The sequence below is a fragment of the Pecten maximus genome, chromosome 17 (genome assembly GCF_902652985.1).
Source record: "Pecten maximus chromosome 17, xPecMax1.1, whole genome shotgun sequence".
Taxonomy (NCBI): domain Eukaryota; kingdom Metazoa; phylum Mollusca; class Bivalvia; order Pectinida; family Pectinidae; genus Pecten; species Pecten maximus.
This window is the reverse complement of record NC_047031.1, coordinates 16,426,318-16,453,081: the sequence shown is the minus strand read 5'-3', so window position 1 is coordinate 16,453,081 and position 26,764 is coordinate 16,426,318. Positions and strand designations below refer to the sequence as shown.

The 26,764-nt window shown below is 35.3% G+C and overlaps 1 protein-coding gene across 2 annotated transcripts; it reads right to left on the bottom strand.

The window, feature by feature from the left end:
* Window positions 1-856: 856 nt before the first annotated feature.
* LOC117315035 (dipeptidyl peptidase 9-like) lies at window positions 857-26,481 on the bottom strand. Of its 2 annotated transcripts, none has more exons than XM_033869171.1 (19): window positions 26,371-26,481; window positions 24,450-25,025; window positions 22,114-22,285; window positions 20,875-21,120; window positions 19,991-20,052; window positions 18,986-19,089; window positions 18,341-18,521; window positions 16,831-16,999; window positions 16,175-16,245; window positions 15,516-15,586; window positions 14,247-14,328; window positions 10,870-10,999; window positions 10,275-10,452; window positions 8,794-8,905; window positions 8,289-8,391; window positions 7,627-7,676; window positions 7,164-7,306; window positions 6,596-6,707; window positions 857-5,401 (listed from the first exon to the last, which is right to left on the bottom strand). In XM_033869171.1, the coding sequence occupies exons 2-19, from the start codon at window positions 24,942-24,944 to the stop codon at window positions 5,309-5,311; spliced, it is 2,574 nt and encodes an 857-aa protein (XP_033725062.1). In that variant the 5' UTR covers window positions 24,945-25,025; window positions 26,371-26,481; the 3' UTR covers window positions 857-5,308. The 2 variants fall into 2 exon arrangements, with proteins under 2 accessions (XP_033725062.1, XP_033725063.1); XM_033869172.1 differs by having other exon boundaries at window positions 26,357-26,459.
* Window positions 26,482-26,764: the final 283 nt, after the last annotated feature.

The following is a 26,764-nucleotide window of genomic DNA, read 5'->3' as shown; positions in this document are numbered from 1 at the left end:
CCTGGCTGTTTGTGTCTCCTTGACACCAATCCTTGTATGACCAGGGCTGTTAGCGTCTCCTTAACAACCCTCCTCATATGACCCTGGATGTTGGTGTTTCCTTGACAACCCTCCACATATGACCCTGCTGTTGCAAGGTTAACTCTAAAAAAACAATAAGACTACATCTTACCAAACACCATGTCTCATTGATGGAACAACACGTCTTCTCTCCACTTCTTATCCGAAATAACTTAGCTGTTAATAGGACGTTAAACAAAATAAACCAAACCAAACCAAACCGAAATAACAACACCAACACGCAAATATTCATTTGCCATACTAGCTCGTCTGTAATTAGGGACGGCTTGGGCAGCGTCCGTAAATTTCCCCCTGGACTTTTGCGTTGAACTTATACTGTTCTTCACAACTCCTTTTCTTAAATTTATATGTGTCCGTACTTTGAACAGTCTCCTGGATTTTGCTGAGAGACGCTTCAGAATTCTCGCACACTTTACACTCAAAATAATTCAGCTTCTGAGTAATTAGACTGTGGAAATGCCCTATAAATTTCATTCTGCTACTTTCCGATGGTGGGCTGAATCTGGTCAGATATAGTCCTGCATTACAAGAATATTGGAAAAAATGACCAATAGGAAAATTTAGCATGAACTGCACTGGTAGACAGCTAGCTAGAGAATGACCCCCTACACCACTTATACGTGTCCTAACCAAGGCCTATAGAAACGCGCGTGCAATACGTGCCAGAGAAGACAAACTATTCCTGCTATACTTCAGAACGGCGGGAATATTTAAATCATATTACAAGTTCTAGCTTATTTGTCCTTTGACAATGTGAACTAAAACCCAACAGCAATTTGATCTTTTAATTTGTTTATTCATTTCATTATTTCACCAGATCAGCAATAGTGTTTGATATAAAAGCAAATTATGCAATAATTAAAATGATTTTTTGTTTGCTAACAATGTATGCACTTAAAAAACATAGTTACAGTGATCAGACAACAAACTGTGTTACGTCCTTTCATCCACACTACTCCACACCCACCCAACCTCGTTTCTTTGGAATTACATATATGCTAATTTAAATTATCATATTCATTCTCAAATAAACCCCAGTCTGTGCAAATTTTTAGTTCCGAAGTTTGGCACGGGTTTATTTGTGAACTACAATTTTGGTTGCATTTTGAATTAAAAATTCTTTAAGAAATTGTCCATATATTTATGGACATGAGCTTAATTGATAAGGCAGATAAATATGGTATATGGAATGATGTGAGGAATCTGGAAGTTCCAGACAGGGTATGTCTTCTTCCAGATTTCTATAAAGGATTCCTGTCTAAGACAAACACACACATACTGTGGCCTCCCAAAACACTGCGACATACACTATACACATGCATCTCGTACACAAGGGAGGCCTTAGATAACCTTAGCTGTTTATAGAATGTTAACGATACAAACCAAACCAAACCTGTTTTTGAAAAATAATCAATATTACAACAGCTATCATTCCACAAAATTTATGATGAAATGTGATTTATGAATAAGTGGAGCACAATTCCTGATAAAGATTACGGATACTACATCCCCAGATACATCCATCAATAAGCCCATGCCAGGAGATAAACCGGTATTATAGGAAGTAGTAAAATACCCTGCCAGCCTTGGCCTCAAACTAGCTCAATTCTAGGCTAAAGGGAGATTCCCACTAGCCTGAACCAGAAAGGTGAGCTCAAACTCACCACTTTTGAACTACTCCCTCCTTTGCGATGTCTTTGCCCCCAAAAGACAACCACAACCTAGGTTCTTTAAGCGACCTCTCTCTCTCTCTCAAAGCCCACATTCTACCACTAAAAGGGAAGTTCTCGCAAGCTTGAACTAGTAAGGTGACTTGTACTACAAGCCCATTAATTTCTTAACAGAATGGTATCTCATTACCTGTGATAACCACACATTAAGCCCAAGGTTTTATGTTTGCCCAAACTTATTTTAGGATAAATATGGTATCTGTTACTGTCAGCATTATACATGTATGGAACCAACCTACGTTACCTACTCAGTAAACAAAATTGAAGTAAAAACGCATCTTATATGAAAGCTTAGACAAATCAATGGTACACTTATAAAAGCTGATTAGAAATCTGAAATAAATTGATTTCAAATCAAATCAAAATACAGGAATTCATCTTGTCTGTTATGCAAATACATTTGGCAAAATCTATAATTTAAATATCACATAAAAAACTATGCAAACATACTAAACGTTTAAAATTGTCTGTGTGAAAAAACTATGGCAACTGAATTATGGAAATACAAAATAGAATTCATACTCCACTTATTAATATGACATCCCTGAAAAAAACGTCATTTCTGATCATTTTTTCTACAGAAAATTTATCTTGACAGCCAATTCAGTCAACTTTTAGCCAACTAAAGCACTTGTATACACCTGTATATGTATGGTTATAGGTATGGTACATGTTTTATCAGAATGACATCCATCCCACTACATTTGCAGTAGATTACTGAATAGCTGATAATGTTTGTGAGGGATTGAATTTCACTATGTTCACGGTCATTAAATAAAGCATGAAAATAAATACCCAGCTAATAATAATATATACAAAGGTATATAAGAATTTACTATAGAATGTATAAAAGGTCTAGTCGCATGAAAAAATACCCTCTATAGGCCTAACGGGGACAAAACCTGAAATATTAGCCTGGTGACATTTTCCACTGTAATATTGTGGTGTAAATCAAGCATAGAGTTTAATCATTCTTGGCTAGAGTTTAATCATTCTATAGTGATTCAAATTAGTTTTATTTTATCAGGCATTGATAACAATAGTTGTGTCCTTGGACAAGACAATTAACCCTAATTTCTCTGAATGGCATGCGACCTCAGAAAGACCCTGGCTGTTCACGGTGTGATAAACCCAACAAATAAGCAAACTCTATTGGCTTATTACATCATAACTGCATATAATGTGTCGGTTTTGGTTGGGGCAGTGTACATTTTATAAGTGTTTAATTTAGCTAGATGTAAATGTAATTAGATAAAAAAATATCAGGACATCATGTTATAAAAACAAATGGTTGGGATAATCATTCAATATGGAGACTTTTATCATATTTGGAATAAACTGGAAAAAAATACAAAAAATTTTCTTTCATACACATTTGATTAAGATTGCAAGATTTCCATTCAAGCCTACTTCAGGAAGAATGAGAGATTCTTTCTTTGGGTTCTAAATTTAGAGGAAATTCCTTGAGGTTATATTAAACTTCAATGGAAATCTAGCAAACAGGCAATAATGTTAACTTGTATCTCTACTTCAAACATTTAGTTTCTTCAATTTTGGACACATAGCATAGTGTGAAAGCTTACTAAAATTTATATTGAGCATGATTACAACTTTTCATTTTAAATCAACTTCTAAGGACAAGCTACATATGTTAAAGTTTAGTACCATATCTATCCTCAAATAAGCGCCCTCCACTAGTGTAAAGGTTTAGTACCGTATCATCCTCCAATAAGCCCTTTATCCAACTGTAAAAGTTAAGTATCAAAGTTTGGGGAAGACTTATTTGTGAACCACTTTTAGCATAATACATTATAATTATGTATAATTAATCTCCCGAACTTTAACTTAATATTCTAAATTCTTTATTACATTACTTTTCCAAGCCAACACAACATGTTTTTATAGCTGATAAGTATCAATATTTTACAATTACTGCCTTTAAAATCAGTAAGATATTTATAAATGCAATACATATTCAGTGATCAAACGTTCTGTACCAGTAAATACAAACCTGATAAAAAATAAAATGTCTTCAACAGTTATCTACAACAAAGTTGTAAAATTGAAAGTCGGCTAATCTAACACCACACATGATTTTTCTAAAATCATTATTCCTTTTAATTAACACCATAATTGACCCAATAAACACACCAGCCCCTATAAGTGCATCCCAACCAATCAGGAACATATAGAAAGTGTTTTACCTCGCTGATCTACCAATCTTCAGACTTTGGATTGTTTTGCTCATATAAATACATTTTGAAGTAAATTTCACTTGGAATAATTTTCCCAGTACATGGTTTTATAAACTGCCCCCATTTTGTGTTTTTGTAAGTGCACAGTACACTTATTAGGTCAGATACGGTATCTTAACATATACCATTTATGGAGTGAGGAATAAATAATTAAATGATCTACTAATGAACATAATGGAACACAATATGCTTTAAAGCTTGTATGTGGACAAAATCTGTAATTTTCTCTCTCCATCACTGGTACATTATTATGGCTAAGATACATACAACACCACACTCAAACTTGTGTATGATAACTCATGTTCAAAAATGTTTGAACAGCAATATTTTGTGTCGGTTTGCATTTATGCAAAATCAGCGCTAGAACTTTCTGTAGTTAGTACAATATTTTCCCACAAAAATCAATAAAGTCACTTAAACTCTAAATATACAGTATAATGTGAAAATTTCCTCTATAATATTGAAATTTTTTAAAGCAAGTAAATACATGAAATATGTGATGATGTGTTAACATCTAATTTGAACATTTACATCCAAATGAAAAGTTCTTAAGTAAGCAAACTGTTCATAAATGAAAAACAACAAACATTTATTTCTTTGGGGAAAATCAAAGTGCAGGACCAATTTTTCAAGCTTAGCTGTTTCAGAAACTCTTTGAACACTAATTTCACCCCAAAGCCCTCTCCATTTACTGATATAAAATCATTTCTTTACAGTGACAATATCTGTGATATGACTTCCCACCCCCAATACCCAACCCTCTCTCTGTTTACCAATATAACAGCATTTCTTTAGAGTGACAATATCTGTGATATGACTCCCACCCCAAACCCAACCCTCTCTCTGTTTACCAATATAACAGCATTTCTTTAGAGTGACAATATCTATGATAAAACCCAGCCCCCTCTCTATTAACTGATATAAAAGCATTTCTTAGACTGATATTATCTATGACTCCCACCCCAAACCCAATCCCCCCTCCATTTACCTTTATATCAGCATTTCTTTAGAGTGACAATATCTAGCATTATCACTGTTCAGGCATTATTTTGTTTATTTTTACAATTATGACTACCCAGGACATCTGTATGTCATCCCTAGTTAAACTATACCCTAGCTTATGACTAGAGACAGTCCAGACTCACTCTACACCCATGTTTTCTTAAGATACAAGGAGGTTTCAACTCGGTAAAACAGCAAGTTTGCAGATTTTGGTTTATAATCTGAAAAACCTTAAAAGTGCTATAAATGATTCTGAAGGAAACTCAGAATCATTGTTTTGTAGTGCTCTGCAGCTTCATGATTACGGATTCCGTGTCGCTCGTTAGGGTACACCTGTAACAAAACAACGTCAACATCAAATGTTTTTGAATTATTATGCAAGAAAATATCCAACTTACAATCTGGAAAAGTATTCAAGTTATAATCTGGAAAAGTATCCAACTTAAAATCTGGAAAAGTATTGAACTTCAAATCCGGAAAAGTATTCAACTTATAATCCGGCAAAGTATTCAACTTATAATCCGGAAAAGTATCCAACTTAAAGTATTCATGACAACTTAAAATCCGGAAAAGTATTCAACTTATAATCTGGAAAAGTATCCAACTTAAAATCCGGAAAAGTATCCAACTTATAATCTGGAAAAGTATTCAACTTATAATCTGGAAAAGTATTCAACTTATAATCCTATTCAACTTATAATCTGGAAAAGTATTCAACTTATAATCTGGAAAAGTATTCAACTTATAATCCAGAAAAGTATTCAACTTATAATCCAGAAAAGTATTCAACTTATAATCCGGAAAAGTATCCAACTTATAATCCAGAAAAGTATTCAACTTATAATCTGGAAAAGTATTCAACTTATAATCTGGAAAAGTATTCAACTTATAATATGGAAAAGTATTCAACTTATAATCAAGAAAAGTATTCAACTTATTATCTGGAAAAGTATCCAACTTGTAATCCGGAAAAGTATTCAACTTATAATCCGTAAAAGTATTAAAGTTATAATCCGTAAAAGTATTGAACTTATAATCTGGAAAAGTATTCAACTTGTAATCCGGAAAAGTATTCAACTTATAATCCGGAAAAGCATTCAACTTATAATCCGTAAAAGTATTCAACTTAAAATCTGAAAAAGTATCCAACATGTAATCCGGAAAAGTATTCAACTTATAATCCAGAAAAGCATTCAACTTATAATCCGTAAAAGTATCCAACTTGTAATCTGGAAAAGTATTCAACTTATAATCCAGAAAAGTATTCAACTTATAATCTGGAAAAGTATTCAACTTATAATCCATAAAAGTATTCAACTTATAATCCGGAAAAGTATTCAACTTATAATCCGGAAAAGTATTCAACTTTTAATCAAGAAAAGTGTTCAACTTATAATCCGAAAAAGTATTCAATTCACATTTTGTATTGAGGAAAGTTTTTGTATTGAGGAAAGTATCAAATTAAATATTTCATTAGTAACAATAGGAGTTAAGCAAGCAGAACACCACACATGTAGAACAATTTACCTGGAGACTGTAAGGTTTGCACGCCTTCACTAAAGCATTAATTAGTGTACTTGTATGTTGGAAGTGAACATTCTCATCTATCAGGCCATGGATTACCAGCAGTCGATTCTCTCTGTTAAGGGAATCAAACCAAGAATCAACATTCAGGTATAATTAAAGGCAAACCAGCTACATTCTTTTTGTATGAGTTCCTTGTATTTATACAGTAAATGCAACTGTTTTGTATTCACATAGGCATGAATGTTTAAATATTTACGACAAATGATAATTCTGACATCATATTCAGTACAGCCATATTAAGAAATTCCTTGATAAATCAGAATATATAAAACTGTGATAATTCATTACAGTTTGAAACTGTTTCTACAATAGCTCTGTTACATTGTTTCATAGTAATAGATGACATTGTTTCCATGGCAACTCTTTGACATTATTTCCATAGTAACTACATTACTTTGTCTCCATGGTATTTTAATTAAATGGTTTCCATGGAAACTTAATTACTATACTTCCATGGTAATTGTATTGCATTTTTTCCATGGTTTCTCTACTACCAATCACAACTTACTCATCGGGAAAATTTTGGATGTAATGTAGCACAGATCCTTTTTGGTAGCCAGTGGAATTGTCCTTCGGGACGTCTAGGTACCGTTCTGTGTAGCCAGTGTCATAAAGTTTCCAGTCAACCACTGGCGCCCCCGCGATAGCAACCTGTCAAAAAATGTCTCCTTTTAGGGAATCTTACATCAAATTAATGTAAACTTCATTTTTACAACAACTTCAGAACATGTTATAATGAATTTATAAATCATGATGAGCTGGACAGAAGCACTTGTGGGAGGAAAATGCAAAACCAGGAGAAAACCAACATGGTCAGGCAGGTGACCACATACCTTCTCACTGCAGATCAGGGAAATCATTTCATTTTTTAACACTTCAGTGCATACATGCTCACTGAATGGATTTTATTTGTTCAATAAACCAGAGTGGACTAGCTGTTTAGAAGAAATAGATAATATTAAGAGACTTACCTTGAATATATCGGGCCTCTGTGCTAACCCCAGGAGGGACAAGTAACCACCTGTAACATTTTGTATATCATACAAAATAAACACAAACATAGATATACATGTACAATGTATATATAAATCAGATGTTTGTTGTGTTACCATAGAACATACTCTAAAGCAATGTACATCCTCCACTACCTATTATGGTCCTTTACAAGTATCTCAAGTTTGATCCAAATTAATCCCTTACAGAATGAAGCCTCTAGAGTGCTGACAATGATTTTCTAAAAATTGTAACAGAGACATTGAATATGACCCAACAAAACTGAAACTCGATCTTCTGCGAGATAATGGTCCTACATAACTTGGTGAAGTTTGATCAAAATCAGTCAATACTGCTACAGTGCCAACAAATTTACTTGTACAGGACGGACAGAGAGTAAAACTAGAGTTCCCCCGGTTTCATGAGTAGGGGACTTATAAATGTACTCAAAGATTATCCAAGTTTGTTTTATACAGATATAAAGCCTTGGTTCGGTTTCCCATACTAATTTATACAGATCTTTCAAACAGACTCAAGAACATTATATAACAGGTTGTACATATATAACAAACACATAAGACGATAGGAAATGTCACATGATCATTTACCAAACTCCTTTTATATGTTAAAAGTGACCTACCGTAGGACCAGCCATGGATAGCGACTCTTTCCATGTCTATAAAGTCAACCTGAGAGGCCAGCCACTGAATTCCTTCTACTTGGTCATCGATTTCCACTGTACCCTGTGGATGAGAGACGCTCAACAATTATGATGTAAAAATCAACATCTAACATTATTTATAAATGGCCTGTGAGATGCATGCATGAGGCATAGGCATGTGTATCTTGGGAGAGTGCGGTATGTTTATGTTTGTCTCGATCCTTGTGATAGCGCGGAACAGATATACAGTAAAATAACATAAACAAGCATACTAAATATTACTGAAGCCATTTGCATCCACTAAAACACATAAATCATTACATTGTCAGTTTAAAGGACGATAACTCTGTCGATAAGAGCAAAAACACATTGAAACATCAAACTTGATATGCAAAATGTTTCTATGAGACCAATAGGCCAATACACAACAGAGTAACAACATCGTATCCTGTCTGGTTCATGAAAAAGATTTTAAATATGTTACCAGTCTTTTCTTTATATGGGCTTCAAAGTCAAGTCCGCGGTGACTTGACCCTCGTCCGTCGATTACAACTACAGCGTAACCTTGTGAAGCCAACGTATGATGCCTCAGGAATCTGTGGGGTAAAATATAAAAAAATGAATATATTTGTTTTTAGTTTTAATTGACACTCAGTCAAATCTTATTGTTGACAAAAGTGAAACTGATGAAAATATATAATCACCTATGGCTGTTTAAGAAAACAGCATTCATTTTTATAAAAGTTATTTCATTATGAATCAAATTATAGATATGTCATATTAACAAGGATGGATAGTATTGCAACAGCAATACAAAGTCCCCTGCCTGAACCAGGAGTGCAACTATTTATTTTCCATTTTTTAAGCTACGTGTTATACTGATCACTTATACCAAGTTTCGTTACAATCGGAGTAGTACTTTAGGATTGTCCGGACAAGCCTCAACCAATGAGAAGCCGGCAGCCATTTTGAAAAATGAATTTTTGAAGAAAAAAAATGTGGGATGCACAACTACATGTTATACTGATCATGTATACCAAGTTTCATTAAAATCGGAGTAGTACTTTAGAAGGAGTTGTCCGGACAAGTCTCAACCAATGAGAAGTCTGCGGCCATTTTGAAAATTGGTTTTTCGAAAAAAAAAATGTGGGATGCACAACTACATGTTATACTGATCATGTATACCAAGTTTCGTTAAAATCGGAGTAGTCATTTAGGAGGAGTTGTCCGGACAAGTCTCAACCAATGAGAAGTCGGCGGCCATTTTGAAAATTGGTTTTTCGAAAAAAAAAATGTGGGATGCACAACTACATGTTATACTGATCATGTATATCAAGTTTCATTAAAATCGGAGCAGTACTTTAGAAGGAGTTGTCCGGACAACTATTGCGTGACAGACAGACAGACGGACGGACGGACGGACGGAGGGTAAACCTATAGTCCCCCCGTTTTTCAAACGGCAGGGGACTAATAATGTATCAATACCTCCGGTCTTAACAAAATCAAATTTAAATAAGATGAGGTACACAGAACATTTTTTGTTAATTTTTTCAAAACTTTTTCAATTCATCCACGTGTAATTAGGCTGATTCAGTAAAATATCTTCCCAATGGGATGACTCTCTGTTTGTGAAACAGTGATCATCCATCAACATGATTTAATTCAAATATTATCATATAAGCTTCAGTATTTTCTCTGGCATCGGACACACAGACTATTTGGATATTTCTTACTTAAAATCTACTGGGATAACCCTTACATTTTTTTACAGTCCATAATGCAACAAACTTCAATACAACTGTCCTTTTCACTGAAATCAATATTTATATTATTTAAATGTTACAGATATATGTTGCTACCTAAAAAGAAACTAAGAGAAAGTGACTTCTTTGCCGAAATATATGAGGAAGAACCAAACAGTTTGTATGCTACAGACACCTACCACGATATCTATAAGAACCCTACCTCAGACCTTTGAAGGAGTTAGTGACCTGTTGGACCTGTGGACCTCCGTACACCATTAACACTGTAGGGTACTTCACGCCCGGCTGGAAGTCGTGTGGTTTGTAATACAGTCCGTGCATCGTCCGCCCACACACACTAGTATAGCTGAACAGGTCTGGAGGGTGGTACTCCGGACAGGCTGGAAACGTTGATGGATTAATTGATTGAGGGCATGCCTTTTATCAAAGATGTAAAGTTTAATTTACAGTCCAAATATTATCTAAAAGATGTTAATAAACAGAAATTTTACATGACATCAAATTTATTATAATATACAGGTATGGGTAGTGTTAATGTTGATAATCATATTTTCATTAAAACATTGTTTTTCTCTGCCTTATTCTACAATTATCATCATGTTTTGGTTAATTTCTTGTTTTGGTTAATATTATGGTTTTGGTTAATATAGTGGTTTTGGTTAATATAGTGGTTTTCGTTAATATAGTGGTTTTGGTTAATATAGTGGTTTTCGTTAAAATCATGTTTAGTTAATATCATATTTTGATTTTATATGGCCTTCTAATCACACATCAGTGATCACTCTGTGACAACTTACCCACAGAAGGCATGACAATTCCCAATGTGTCTGTGTACATCTGGCCGTTGTCACGGTGACAGACACGATGGACACTGCTGACGGGCGTCTGTTGTACAGAACTGTAGACTGTCACAAACACTGACAACTCCTGAAACAGTGGTCAATATATATAAATAATCCAACAGAACAGTATTCCCCCTGGGTTGAGATCTCCTATCTCAGCCTTATGGGGCAAAACATTATAGCATAATCAAATACTTCAAAGGACCCACCAAGAGGCTGAGCAATTTAACAGAAACATATAAAATTTCCTTACCTCACTCATCTGTTAATATAATCCTCAGTCTTTTAACCAAAGATTTGTTTTTCACAGCATAATGTTATGTGAAGAAAAAAGGTTTTTTTCCACAGATATTTCACATGGAAACTTGTCCCTGTGTTAAGTACACCTCTTTGGTGTTGTTGTACATTAAGTGTACAGTGATACAGTAAGTGTATAGTATAAGGTCCTATACAGTGTGTACTTACAGAGCTGAAGGAGATACTGTGTGAGGTCCTATACAGTGTGTACTTACAGAGCTGAAGGAGATAATGTGTGAGTATAAGGTTCTATACAGTGTGTACTTACAGAGCTGAAGGAGATACTGTGTAAGGTCCTATACAGTGTGTACTTACAGAGCTGAAGGAGATACTGTGTGAGGTCCTATACAGTGTGTACTTACAGAGCTGAAGGAGATACTGTGTGAGGTCCTATACAGTGTGTACTTACAGAGCTGAAGGAGATACTGTGTGAGTATAAGGTCCTATACAGTGTGTACTTACAGAGCTGAAGGAAATACTGTGTGAGTATAAGGTCCTATACAGTGTGTACTTACAGAGCTGAAGGAGATACTGTGTGAGTATAAGGTCCTATACAGTGTGTACTTACAGAGCTGAAGGAGATACTGTGTGAGGTCCTATACAGTGTGTACTTACAGAGCTGAAGGAGATACTGTGTGAGTATCAGGTCCTATACAGTGTGTACTTACAGAGCTGAAGGAGATACTGTGTGAGGTCCTATACAGTGTGTACTTACAGAGCTGAAGGAGATACTGTGTGAGGTCCTATACAGTGTGTACTTACAGAGCTGAAGGAGATACTGTGTGAGTATAAGGTCCTATACAGTGTGTATTTACTGAGCTGAAGGAGATACTGTGTGAGGTCCTATACAGTGTGTACTTACAGAGCTGAAGGAGATACTGTGTGAGGTCCTATACAGTGTGTACTTACAGAGCTGAAGGAGATACTGTGTGAGGTCCTATACAGTGTACTTACAGAGCTGAAGGAGATACTGTGTGAGGTCCTATACAGTGTGTACTTACAGAGCTGAAGGAGATACGGTGTGAGGTCCTATACAGTGTGTACTTACAGAGCTGAAGGAGATACTGTGTGAGGTCCTATACAGTGTGTACTTACAGAGCTGAAGGAGATACTGTGTGAGTATAAGGTCCTATACAGTGTGTACTTACAGAGCTGAAGGAAATACTGTGTGAGTATAGGGTCCTATACAGTGTGTACTTACAGAGCTGAAGGAGATACTGTGCGAGTATAAGGTTCTATACAGTGTGTACTTACAGAGCTGAAGGAGATACTGTGTGAGTATAAGGTCCTATACAGTGTGTACTTACAGAGCTGAAGTAGATACTGTGTGAGGTCCTATACAGTGTGTACTTACAGAGCTGAAGGAGATACTGTGTGAGGTCCTATACAGTGTGTACTTACAGAGCTGAAGGAGATACTGTGTGAGGTCCTATACAGTGTGTACTTACAGAGCTGAAGGAAATACTGTGTGAGTATAGGGTCCTATACAGTGTGTACTTACAGAGCTGAAGTAGATACTGTGTGAGGTCCTATACAGTGTGTACTTACAGAGCTGAAGGAGATACTGTGTGAGGTCCTATACAGTGTGTACTTACAGAGCTGAAGGAAATACTGTGTGAGGTCCTATACAGTGTGTACTTACAGAGCTGAAGGAGATACTGTGCGAGTATAAGGTCCTATACAGTGTGTACTTACAGAGCTGAAGGAGATACTGTGTGAGGTCCTATACAGTGTGTACTTACAGAGCTGAAGGAGATACTGTGTGAGGTCCTATACAGTGTGTACTTACAGAGCTGAACGAGATACTGTGTGAGTATAAGGTCCTATACAGTGTGTAATTACAGAGCTGAACGAGATACTGTGTGAGTATAAGGTTCTATACAGTGTGTACTTACAGAGCTGAAGGAGATACTGTGTGAGGTCCTATACAGTGTGTACTTACACAGCTGAAGGAGATACTGTGTGAGGTTCTATACAGTGTGTACTTACAGAGCTGTGTGAGTATAAGGTCCTATACAGTGTGTACTTACAGAGCTGAAGGAGATACTGTGTGAGTATAAGGTCCTATACAGTGTGTACTTACAGAGCTGAAGGAGATACTGTGTGAGGTCCTATACAGTGTGTACTTACAGAGCTGTGTGAGTATAAGGTCCTATACAGTGAGTACTTACAGAGCTGAAGGAGATACTGTGTGAGGTCCTATACAGTGTGTACTTACAGAGCTGAAGGAGATACTGTGTGAGGTCCTATACAGTGTGTACTTACAGAGCTGAAGGAGATACTGTGTGAGTATCAGGTCCTATACAGTGTGTACTTACAGAGCTGAAGGAGATACTGTGTGAGGTCCTATACAGTGTGTACTTACAGAGCTGAAGGAGATACTGTGTGAGGTCCTATACAGTGTGTACTTACAGAGCTGAAGGAGATACTGTGTGAGGTCCTATACAGTGTGTACTTACAGAGCTGTGTGAGTATAAGGTCCTATACAGTGTGTACTTACAGAGCTGAAGGAGATACTGTGTGAGTATAAGGTCCTATACAGTGTGTACTTACAGAGCTGAAGGAGATACTGTGTGAGGTCCTATACAGTGTGTACTTACAGAGCTGAAGGAGATACTGTGTGAGTATAAGGTCCTATACAGTGTGTACTTACAGAGCTAAAGGAGATACTGTGTGAGGTCCTATACAGTGTGTACTTACAGAGCTGAAGGAGATACTGTGTGAGGTCCTATACAGTGTGTACTTACAGAGCTGAAGGAGATACTGTGTGAGTATAAGGTCCTATACAGTGTGTACTTACAGAGCTGAAGGAGATACTGTGTGAGGTCCTATACAGTGTGTACTTACAGAGCTGAAGGAGATACTGTGTGAGGTCCTATACAGTGTGTACTTACAGAGCTGAAGGAGATACTGTGTGAGGTCCTATACAGTGTGTACTTACAGAGCTAAAGGAGATACTGTGTGAGGTCCTATACAGTGTGTACTTACAGAGCTGAAGGAGATACTGTGTGAGGTCCTATACAGTGTGTACTTACAGAGCTGAACGAGATACTGTGTGAGTAGCCAAGCTCTGTCAGTCTGTACGGCTCTTTTGGAGAGGAATATGATACTGCATATCTGAAAATATTAAATGTGCTTGTACAATTGGTGATATTTGCTGAGGAATTAAATTTGCTTCATTTAAGGTCATTAAATATACTGTGTAAATAAATATCATGAATATTTAAATATATACAGTGCACTCTGTCCAAACCGGACTCTGTCCAATCCAGATATTTGCCAAAACCGGCCAAATGATTTGGTCCCGAAAATTCCCTTCTTTATTTATAGTTAATAAACTCTGCATAATCCGGACTCTGTCTATTCTGTAATCCGGCCATATCTCCCGGCCCCATTCCTTCTGTATACTAGTAAATCTACTCTGTATAAACCGGCGTCGGTCCCACTGATGTTCCTGGTAGCGCGCGGTAGCTTCAGGGGTTCGCAACGAGTGTTTATACAGTTGTAATTGCCGCACAGGTATATTATTAATTGACCATTAAACGCCATTGTCCACAGGTGGCTACGGCTGGATAATCACCGAAACAGTTGTTAGGTACAATAAAGAATTCATTTTGTCAATTAATACCCATATTGTTACATGTTTGTAAATGTATCATTATTAAGAAATGTTTCATGCTGCCTGGCTTCCCCTTCGCGGACCTCACTACACGAACGTACCCGGATGAGGAAGTCGGAGATGATGGTGACGACATACCTTTTGTATTACTCCGTTTCTATTATTAACAAACATGGATCTCACGACAGCCGTCAACATTAAGGACCAATTAGAAATTGAGGCTAATTCCTCAGATTGGGAATCTGCACTTGTAGAAAGTGTCAGATCGATTGATTGTTCGGACTCGGTGAAAGGCCTCTTAAAACAAGCAACAATCAGTGATTTTTTTCAACCGATGTAACGTTACACATAGTGTCATATTGCCAGTGTTGAATTAAATTATGTTATTCAATTAAAAGTTTGAATATGCATGAATAATGCACAATGACATCTTCTTTGTATATCTTTTATTATTAGTATATTTTGTTTTTGCATTCAACGATGATATCAAGTAGAATCTCTACAATCCGGAACTCTCTACAGACCGGCCTTATTTTCTGGTCCCAAAGGTGTCCGGTTTAGACAGAGTGCACTGTACTAACAAATATAATGGAGTGTTTACTGCAGAATATCTATAAGGCAGTGTTACATGATATTTCGTAAACACAGACAACAGTTCTCATCATGTCTATACCAGAATACTTACAGATGTGTTTCTAAAACAGAATGTCTATGGCCAAGAAAGTATACAAGATTTCTCTTCTCATCAACCCAGATCTGAAACGTCAATTTAAAATTATTTACATCAGTTAAGTTTTCAAAACAAATTTTAGCAAAATAAGAATCACCAAGCTGTAAAATCGATTCATTTTCAGCATTTATTCAATATGCCTTGAAGGATCAACCTTGAAGGAGTTGCTCACATCTTATATCAAAATTAAATCAACATTTTATTAATACTACATCAATTCTACACCAGTGTTATATCAATATTACCTCACCGTTATATCAGTGTTACATCAACTTTATTTAAACAATACATCAACTTTTCTTAAGTAATTAATCAACGTTAAATCATTGATACATCAGCCAGATCGCTGTTACATCAACATTACATCAACATTACATCACTGTTACATCAATGTTACATTAATGTTACATCATTGTTACATCAACATTACATCAATTTCACATAATTGTTACATTAATGTTACATCATTGTTACATCAGTCAGATCGCTGTTACATCAACATTACATCAATTTCACATAATTGTTACATCAATATTACATCAATGTTACTTCAACGTTACATCAATGTTACATCAATGTTATATCAACATTACATTAAATCTAACATTTTTTACCTGTTTGCCCTGTACCTCCCACTGACCACAGGTTAAGGGCACCTGGTCTGTTACATCAGCTTTCAGCTGGCCTGTAAACATAAACAAATTAAATCAACCCCGTTGAAACAAAAACCAACCAGAAAATATCTGACATGTATTCTGCAGCTCCTAACAACGGGGCTGCGGTGGCCGAGTGGTTAAGGTATCCCGACACTTTATCACTAGCCCTTCACCTCTGGGTTGTGAGTTCAAAACCTACGTGGGGCAATTGCCAGATACTGACTGTAGGCCGGTGGTTTTTCTCAGGCTTTCATCCACCTCCAAAACCTGGCATATCCTTAAATTACCCTGGCTGTTAATAGGATGTTAAACAAAAACAAAACAATCTTAACAATGCATCCAGTGCAGAACAGGTCACAGTGAAAAATATGAATAGAGGTAATTTAAAACAGGACTGGACAGTGGACATCAGTAACACAATAATATTTTAACCCCAACCCCCAGGAAATGGCAGAGGAGTGAAAAGGAGAACATAGAAAGTCTATGTTGTTTTTAATGAAATATTCTTAGAATATTGATATAGTAAGTGCATATAACTTTACGTCAGAACTTAATACAACGTAATGAGTCACCAGTTGAATGATAATGAATAGCTACGACTACACAATACCCACCTTGGTTATTCTCGATGACCTCCATGGCACTGCGTGGGGAAGGGTTATCACAGGTAAGAAGTTTAGAGGTCACCTTATATAGGTGTCTGTACCCAGTCTGTTCCGTCGACCAGAGGAAGGAAATCTCCTCCGGACTTTCTTGTGGGAAAAAGTGGAGGATGTCGTGAACCTGTGGACAGATAAAAACACTCAAGGATTGAATAATGTTATGTTGAGGTGTATGGGGGTATAAACCTCAATAGGTCTTGAGACAAATTTATTATGAACTGCAAAGCAGTCATAATAAATTTGTCTCAAGACCTATTGAGGTTTATACCCCCATACACTTCAACATAACTTTGTTCAATCCTTATATTTATATTTTTTTTTTTATATTTTTGTATAATATTTTGTTCTTGACAAATAGGGACTTGTGCAAGTCTACCACGGAACTTACCGACACATGTACATCATCACTCTTCGTCTACATATGGTTATTACTTTCAGGATTTCTTTCGTGAACAAACTTAATAACGAATTAAAACAAATATTATTTTTAATGGATTTTATTTCATATAAATATGATCACTTTTAAAAGGAATTAAAAAAATATAGTCCAAGTTCGACAAATGTATTCCTACGCAGGACTTGATATAGTTCATTGGAAAATGACTTGAGTCAAATTGAGTCAAAATTAAGTAGAAATAAAAACACTAGAGATAGGATGATGATTGGATTTAATCTATTAACAACCGTCACTCGTCTTGCAGCAATAAACCCAATATACAATCTATTAGGTGTATCGACAGACGAGGTGAGTGACTGTGGACGACAAATTATATTCTGGTGCAATTCTAGGTAGTTAATGCATTTTCAAAATAATATGCGTTATTTTTTATTTGGCTGATTATGCAACTTAGAGTTATGAATTGAATTATGCAATTGATAAACTAAATGGGCAGGCCTTCAGGATTATAACTGATATTTGATTATGAATTTGTCACCACTGTCAAATCCCTAACAAACTCTACAGACAAAGTAATACTTGGTGTACAGTAATATGTTAATGATAGAGAGGATCTTACATGAGTGGATATGTCATATGGAATTTATCCCACAAGTTTAACAAGCATACTGGTTATTGATATAGCATTACATGTTCCTTCTGGCCCCCACTAAAAATAGTAACAGTGACCTTGACCTTGACCTTGACCCAAAAACTGTAAAACTTGAAATTGTCCAAGATATTATGATCCTTTATCTTTGTGTGAGCTTGACATAAATCTCTCAACGAATGAAGTCGCTAGAGCGCTGACAAACTCTGGCATTAGCTACATATTAAGGCTGACAGAGATGAGTGTAAGATTCTGTATAACATACAACTCATAATTATGATAATTTATTCATTCCATTTCCTTTACAATGAACATAGCTGATGTACAAATAATGACAAACATGTATACACAACCATCTTCATTCTGCATAATCAGCAAAAAATTCAACCAATGAAAACAATCCCTGATTTACGTACATTGATCCAGATGTCCGACGTGTCCTCATATATCACTTGTAAGGGGGGATAATTATTGGTACACTCGTAGTAATAGTTGAGCTCCATGTCTGGATCAGAGGATACAGGGATAAAACACTCCAGTGGTATCAACACAAGAGCTAGGCGGGTCTGCTGTCTGTTCATGATTTGTACATACACACTGTAACAAAATAAATAGTTCAAAGGTCATGAGTTACCATTGTTACAAAACAAACAGTTCAAAGGTCATAAGTTACAATGGTAAACAGTATAAACAGTTCAAAGGTCATAAGTTTGAATAGTAATCATTGTAAATAGTTCAAAGGTCATAACTTAAAATGGTAAATAATATAATTAGTTCAAAGGCCATAAGTTACCAAAGCTAGCAAAATAAATAGGTCAAAGGCCATGTGTCACAACAGTTAACAAAATAAACTGTTTAAAGGTCACTTGTTACCAAAATTAACAAAATAAGTTCATTAAAAGTTCACCATAGTTAACAAAGTACATAGTTCAAATATCATCAGTTACCACTGTTAACAACATAGATAGTTCAAAGGTCACTAATTACCATTATATTAATTATATGTACATGTAGATAATAAAATAAACAGATAAATAATCTAGTGTGAATGAGAGACCTACAATTTCGAGTCTGGGGTCCAGCCAGCACGGATCAGGTACTCCATCCAGGGGAAGAACGTGGACAGTGGTTCATACAGCTCCTTCTCCGTCATACTGTCCTGTATCTGTTTACAGACGGGCATCAATTCAGAGTGTACACATGCTTAGACAGCTGCTTCAAAATTAGAATGTATCTTAGACAGCTGCTTTAAAATTACAACATATTCAAGACAGATGATTCAAAAGTACAATGTACCTAAGACAGCTGCTTCAAAATTACAATGTATCTTAGACAGCTGTTCACAATTACAACTCATCTTAGAGAGCTGCTTCAGAATTAGAATGTATCTTATATAGCTGCTTCAAAATTACAACATATTATAGACAGCTGCTTCAAAAGTACAATGTACCTAAGACAGCTGTTCAAAATTACAACTCATCTTAGAGAGCTGCTTCAAAATTACAATGTACCTTAGATAGCTTCTTCAAAATTACAACTGAATCTAAGAGAGCTGCTTCAAAATCACAATGTATCTTAGACAACTGCTTCCAAATTACACTTTATCTCAGACAGCTGCTCCAAATTACACTTTATCTCAGACAGCTGCTTCAAAATTATAATTCATCTAAGAACTGCTTCAAAATTATAATGTATCTAGTAATTATTAGAAGATAGATACTTCAAATTGAAGAGTATCAAATAGCAAAAGGTCACTCAGCATTTCACATGTAAATGCTTCAGAATACTGCCACTGATATGGAATATGTATTTGTCTGCCATATAAGTCATGTTATTCTAGAATTGTTATATATTTAAATTCCCCAAATTGTATTAACTTTTGGGGTTAATGGCAACTTAGTGCAGTTTCTCTAAATAAAAATGTTAATACTTACAGTTATTACCTAATTCATTTCCCTTATTGTTGTCAAGACATTTTCAATCATTAACAAGATCTAACACATCATTTTAACAAATACTCATATAAATGTTTAAATACACTTGTGTATAACTGTGTCTGTCTTTACCTGTCCATCACTTCCAACTTCAAATTCCACAAGTTTTAGAGAAGTGACAGCATTATCAGTTCCTGAAAAAAAATGTACAGATAAGTTTCACGATTTGATAGAAATTCTTTATAAAAAAAAATTAAAGATTAAAGAAATGTTTTGAGTCAAAAAGCACTCTCATCAATCAGATAACATCAGTTTTGTTCAGGAATGTACAACTTTATACCATGATTTTGAATTAAAGTACCGGGTAGACCAAGTTTCGAAGAGTTAGGATACAATAGATATCCCCAAACAAACAACGATATTGACAGATAAACAAACTAACAACATCGGCCTCTCACCCTATTCCTGTATCATAAGAGGCCACTGGTTGGCTGATTCATCATTTGATGCTATCGTGCTGACAATTCTTTTTTTACATATGTATATTTTTTTAATTTTTCGATGATATTCAGTTAAAATTTCTAGTTGTGTTACTGCCAAAATTGACAGATGTTACTTGTTTACTGTTCAATTCTTTATACATGGAAGAATATTATACAAAACAATAATCAATATGTTAAACATGAGGCCCATGGGCCTTAACGGTCGGTCACCTAAGATTTGAAATATTTCAGTTAAGTTAATTGACCCTTTTTGGCCCCGCCGATCAGCCCCTAGGGGTCAGTCAGGGCCAACATATGCATATTATCAAACTTTCATCCCATGCTGAAAATGTTAACCAAGTTGGAATGAATTCCAAAAGAAATCAAACAAATCAAAGTCAAAAATGTGATTTCCCAATACAACTATAGTAAAATTTACCCCCTCCCCAGAGGCAAATGTGGGACCCCAGGGTCATGAAATTCATAATTTTAGAGACTTTGTCTCAGGTGACCTAAAAATGACATTATTCTTACCAGCTCGAGGATAGCGATACTCATCGATCCCCTGTGTGTCAGTCATTGGGCCGAAAATATTTAATATTTCCACACTGCTCTCATCAATTTCCTCGTACAGGATGCGATAACATGAAGTTTGATCGAAGCTGCTGGAGTTCTTTGGTTTAGGCTCCCACCAGTATCCAGTATATCTGTCAAATTCCTCCTGGACAACGAAACAGGGTACTCCAGCACTCATTGGGTCATCGGTCAGCCGACTCAGTCCTAAATACACAATACCCATGTCATGTGGTTTTATTTAATGTCTCAATTTTACAATTTTTCTCAATTCTGAACTCTTTAAATACAATGAAACTGAAATCTAGGGGCCTCTTCATTTATATGCGGACAAACCGGTTCATCAGTTTTTAAATGTAATATTTCATACATATATATCTTGACGGACCTGCAAATGTTTATACAGGCCTTGAGAGTCTTTATCAAGGCTTGTCGGAAAACAATATAAAATTGTCAGGTCCGTCTTAATTTCATAAACGAACAACACTGCAAAAACGAAAACACCCATGTACTTGAGCTTCAACAGAAAATGAAACCTACATGTTACATCCATCTGTTAATCTTAATGTTACAGATGTATTTCCAATCAGCTATATTTTATGCAATTCTCAATTATGACACCCTGAAGACAAATCAGTAGAGACAATCGGAGTCAATTTTCCTTTTTGATAAAACTATGAAAATGTCAACCATGCAAAACACAAACATTACAATAAATCTGCAAAAGAGAGGGAAAATACAATGACCAGGAAACTCAAGAGCATTCAACTCAGTCCAGTTCTGCTAAACATCAAATTTTAGTATAGTTCGCCAATAACACTGCATTTTATCTAACCAACAACACCATAGAATTATCTTCTATAATAGAGAATTTAATCAAACTTTTACACAGTCATAACTTACACTTACATAACATACACAGAACTTCACATATAGTACCACCAAGAACATGGTCAAGTTTGTTAGCACTACTCTAACATAACACAAGATGTAAATATTTTGCAGCAGTGACTATACAAGGCTGGAATCTATAATTTCAATTTTAACAATTTCCCCTGCAGATTTCATGTCACGATTAACCACAAAATCTGATGGGTCAAATGACATGTCAATTCCTGAAAAGACAGGCTCAAATCTCCTACTGCGGAGATAAAACATATTCAAAATATTCTGGAAATCTCAAATGATACATATACATGCCTTTATGAGCAAATGTAAGTCTACATTCTTGGCCTGTCTGAAGATTGGTGACCCACAAGTCATTACTATGGATAAATGAGATGAGGTTGGGGTTCCGCGGGCAAATCTTTGGATCGAGCCGAGCTCGACAACAACTGGTGTTGATGGCTAGAGGAAGGACAGGCTCCTCGGACTGCAAATGGAGATCAATCATATAACGCCATTAATTTCTGGATTTCATTATAATTCATCTAAAAATAAAGTTAGCAAAATGCTGGGGAAAACTGTTTTACATCTTTACAACTAGAGCTTTATATATACTTTTCTTCATTTTATCGTAATCATTTAGAGGTGGCGACTGAGTGTCTTTATTCATCATCTCCAATATTTTGATTAGGACATTGCCAGTATCAAATAAACATCATCAAGAAAACGAAAAAACACTGTCACACATAAACAAAACATAAAACACTGTCACACATAAACAAAACATAAAACACTGTCACACATAAACAAAACATAAAACACTGTCACACATAAACCTGTCACACATAAACAAAACATAAAACACTGTCACACATAAACAAAACATAAAACACTGTCACACATAAACCTGTCACACATAAACAAAACATAAAACACTGTCACACATAAACAAAACATAAAACACTGTCACACATAAACCTGTCACACATAAACAAAACATAAAACACTGTCACACATAAACCTGTCACACATAAACAAAACATAAAACACTGTCACACATAAACAAAACAAAACACTGTCACACATAAACAAAACATAAAACACTGTCACACATAAACAAAACATAAAACACTGTCACACATAAACAAAACATAAAACACTGTCACACATAAACAAAACATAAAACACTCACACATAAACAAAACATAAAACACTCACACATAAACAAAACATAAAACACTGTCACACATAAACAAAACATAAAACACTGTCACACATAAACAAAACATAAAACACTGTCACACATAAATAAAACATAAAACACTGTCACACAAACAAAACATAAAACACTGTCACACATAAACAAAACATAAAACACTGTCACACATAAACAAAACATAAAACACTGTCACACATAAACAAAACATAAAACACTGTCACACATAAACAAAACATAAAACACTGTCACACATAAACAAAACATAAAACACTGTCACACATAAACCTGTCACACATAAACAAAACATAAAACACTGTCACACATAAACAAAACATAAAACACTGTCACACATAAACCTGTCACACATAAACAAAACATAAAACACTGTCACACATAAACCTGTCACACATAAACAAAAACATTAAACAATGTCACACAATAAACTGTGTCACACATAAACAAAACATAAAAAACTGTCACACATAAACAAAAACATAAAACACTGTCACCAAAACCTGTCACACATAAACAAACATAAAACACTTGTCACACATAACCTGTCACACATAACAAAACATAAAACACTGTCACACATAAACAAAGCATACAAACACTGTCACACAAAACAAAACATTAAAACACTGTACACCTAACAACATTAAACACTGTCACACATAAACAAAACATAAAACACTGTCACACATAAACAAAACATAAAACACGTCACACATAAACAAAAATAAAACACTGTTCAACATAAACTGTCACACATAAACAAAACATAAAACACTGTCACACATAAACAAAACATAAAACACTGTCACACATAATAAACACATGTAACACTGTCACACATAAATAAAACATAAAACACTGTCACACATAAACAAAACATAAAACACTGTCACACATAAACAAAACATAAAACACTGTCACACATAAACAAAACATTAAACACTGTCACACATAAACAAAACATTAAACACTGTCACACATAAACAAAACATAAAACACTGTCACACATAAACAAAACATTAAACACTGTCACACATAAACAAAACATAAAACACTCACACATAAACAAAGCATAAAACACTGTCACACATAAACAAAACATAAAACACTGTCACACATAAACAAAACATTAAACACTATTTCAGACATTAATCAGAAGTTGTTTGTGTTAAACCTGCCAATTTTATTGAAAATTATCATGTATAGTCTAGATCTGATCATGACTTTAATCAAAGCTTCAAAATTGCCAAACAAAAATTTTAAGTAGGCACAAAGAAAAGAGGTTCAGTAGGGAAACAGGAGGCAAATCAATTTCTCCATCTTATTTATGATCATCTTTTTAAGGCTACATGTATCAGTAAGATATACTAAAAGTCAGTTCTTCATATATCTGACAAAAACTTCATTCTGAACTTACCGTTACATCACGATCCATGCATACAAAAAGTGAATTGCATGCTGGGAATACAAATTTTCCTTCATTTTCTACAATATCATAAGAGGTGATACCGAAAATACCCAGGCGTTTTCTCTCCCTCATCAGTTGTTCTTCACGAGAAAGCTGTGCACTCGGGAGCGATGGTTGAAATGAGTCCAATAAGGACCTACAGTTCAGAACAGGAGTTACTTCCCTGATTTCGTTTGGCAAATCAGCATACATAAGAGTGTTTTCTCGACATTTTTGTGGTGTACCCAGAAAATAAATCCTAGTTTTTTGGCCAGTTGGGGTTTCTATCACTCGAAATGAAAAAGAGGTTGGCACATTGCTGACTAAAGCTACTAAAAGTTTTCTTTTTTCTTGGACGTTTTGACGAAGCAAATCCCATGTCTTTGGTTGTTGGGTTGAGTTTTCTTTGGGAGAACCACTGGTTTGAACAAGATCCAAAGGATCTACTGACAACTCTACAGCCATTCTTGGATAATTTTGTACCAGTGTTGTCCAATCCTGATCTTTTGAATTTTTCTTCAATCAAGGCATCGTTCAGTCATTATCCTGAAGATGAAAAAATACTGTTAAACATATGGAATATGTTGTGAATTTTATGAAAAAGCATTCTGAAATCTGAAACTTAGAAGATCAGGTGTCAGATAGAGAAAAAGATAAATAATAATCCTTCTGGAAATAAACTAATACTATTGTCCATTTAAAAAAAAAGTGTTTTGAACAATTATCAGGTTGAGGTCCACTTCTGAATTTGGTCTTCTGGAAATGAAAACACCTTGGTTACATCTTATTAATTGACACCCATGTGATTAAGTGGCAGCTAGATATAGGGACTCATGGCCAGGAATTATTGACAAGGATATTCAATGTTACCTCTGGAAAACTTTTTTTTTAAAAGAAAGAAAGAAGAAGAAAGAAAGTAACAGAGTCTCTTTGTATGGTTGTTTACCATATACCCCCAAAAATTAAAATGGAGAATGGGAAAACATCAGGACAAAGCTAGGGAGAATTTCACTTTTAAGTGAAGGAGGGTATAGACTAAAAGTGGAGACTAAAATGTCACCATTACAAGCAGAGGCTGGTGAGAATTTTCCTTGGATACCCATGCCAGTGAGTAGGTCAGGATGCCAGGTTATCAGAGAGCAAGAGATCGCTAGCTGTCCTGAATACCTTTGTTATCTGATAGTGTCGGTATAATTAACTTTTGTTATTCCGGCATTTTGGTGTTTCCATTTTTTCTTCTTCATCCAGTTAGTTAAATCGGAGAAATGCCACCTACTTAACCCAAAGTACTGGTTTCAACCCCTAAAGAAGACATTGGAATAAAATTAACATGATTAAATCCATGTCAGTACATGCTACCCTTTGTTATAGGGAAATAATCCATGTGATGGACAATGCAATAAATCAATGGAATTGTGTTTTCAACTGTAGTAATGACACTGTTATATGATTAACATTTTCCAGACACACGCTGCTAACAAGTTCATTGATCGACATTCTAGCAACTCTGTAGCTATGCCAATTGAAACGTTTTGTGCCTAAACTTAAACACGGGCATACCGATGCATATACATTGTATGTACTCAGTCGACTGCACGCACTGTGAACGCCAGATCCTCAAGAAAACCGGCTTTGAAAATTGTTTAGTTAACCACTATAAATAGCCTTATTCACCAGGAGGGTAATACAAATTATCGGCAACTTACTAGAAAGTGAATTAATTATTTTTTCGGTCAAAACCTTCAGTTTTTTTTATGTTCTGAACATTTCCAAACAAAAAAACGGAAACACCAAAATGCCGGAATAACAAAAGTTATACCGACACTATCAGTTAAGCATGCAACGTTTGCGTATATGTGCGACTAAACATATCATACATCAACCAGCAAACCTTGTAACGACAGCATTAGTTGTACATATTCTGTTGTTCTCCGTTAATTTACAGATAACCAGAATCCCGGAATAGTGATTCGTGATTCTTCGTGCTCACCGGACGTCAAACATTCACATGACCAGGATGTTACACAATATTAGACACGAAACCTGATATTTTTATGCGGAATTCCATTTAAAAAATTACTGATCTTATAATATAAAATGTCCTCATTCAACACAATGTTGATTCATTGATTCTGTAATTCATTATACAAATCTGATATTCATTCATTCCGCATTCATGATCATACTGTAGGCCTATATTTGAATCACTGTACATTTCATTATCTCATTCTTTCATTCTTAAATCCATTCGTTCTCTTGTTCATTCATTGATTCACCATGTTATA

What these genes read in the sequence shown, in the direction of transcription:
- LOC117315035 (XM_033869171.1), bottom strand. Translation starts at nt 24,944, where the DNA reads ATGGCTGTAGAGTTGTCAGTAGATCCTTTGGATCTTGTTCAAACCAGT. An exon ending in AATTGTCATGCCTTCTGTGG is followed by an intron (nt 10,453 to 10,869) that starts GTAAGTTGTCAC and finishes CAACGTTTCCAG; the next exon opens with CCTGTCCGGAGTACCACCCT. An exon ending in TATCCATGGCTGGTCCTACG is followed by an intron (nt 7,677 to 8,288) that starts GTAGGTCACTTT and finishes AAAATGTTACAG; the next exon opens with GTGGTTACTTGTCCCTCCTG.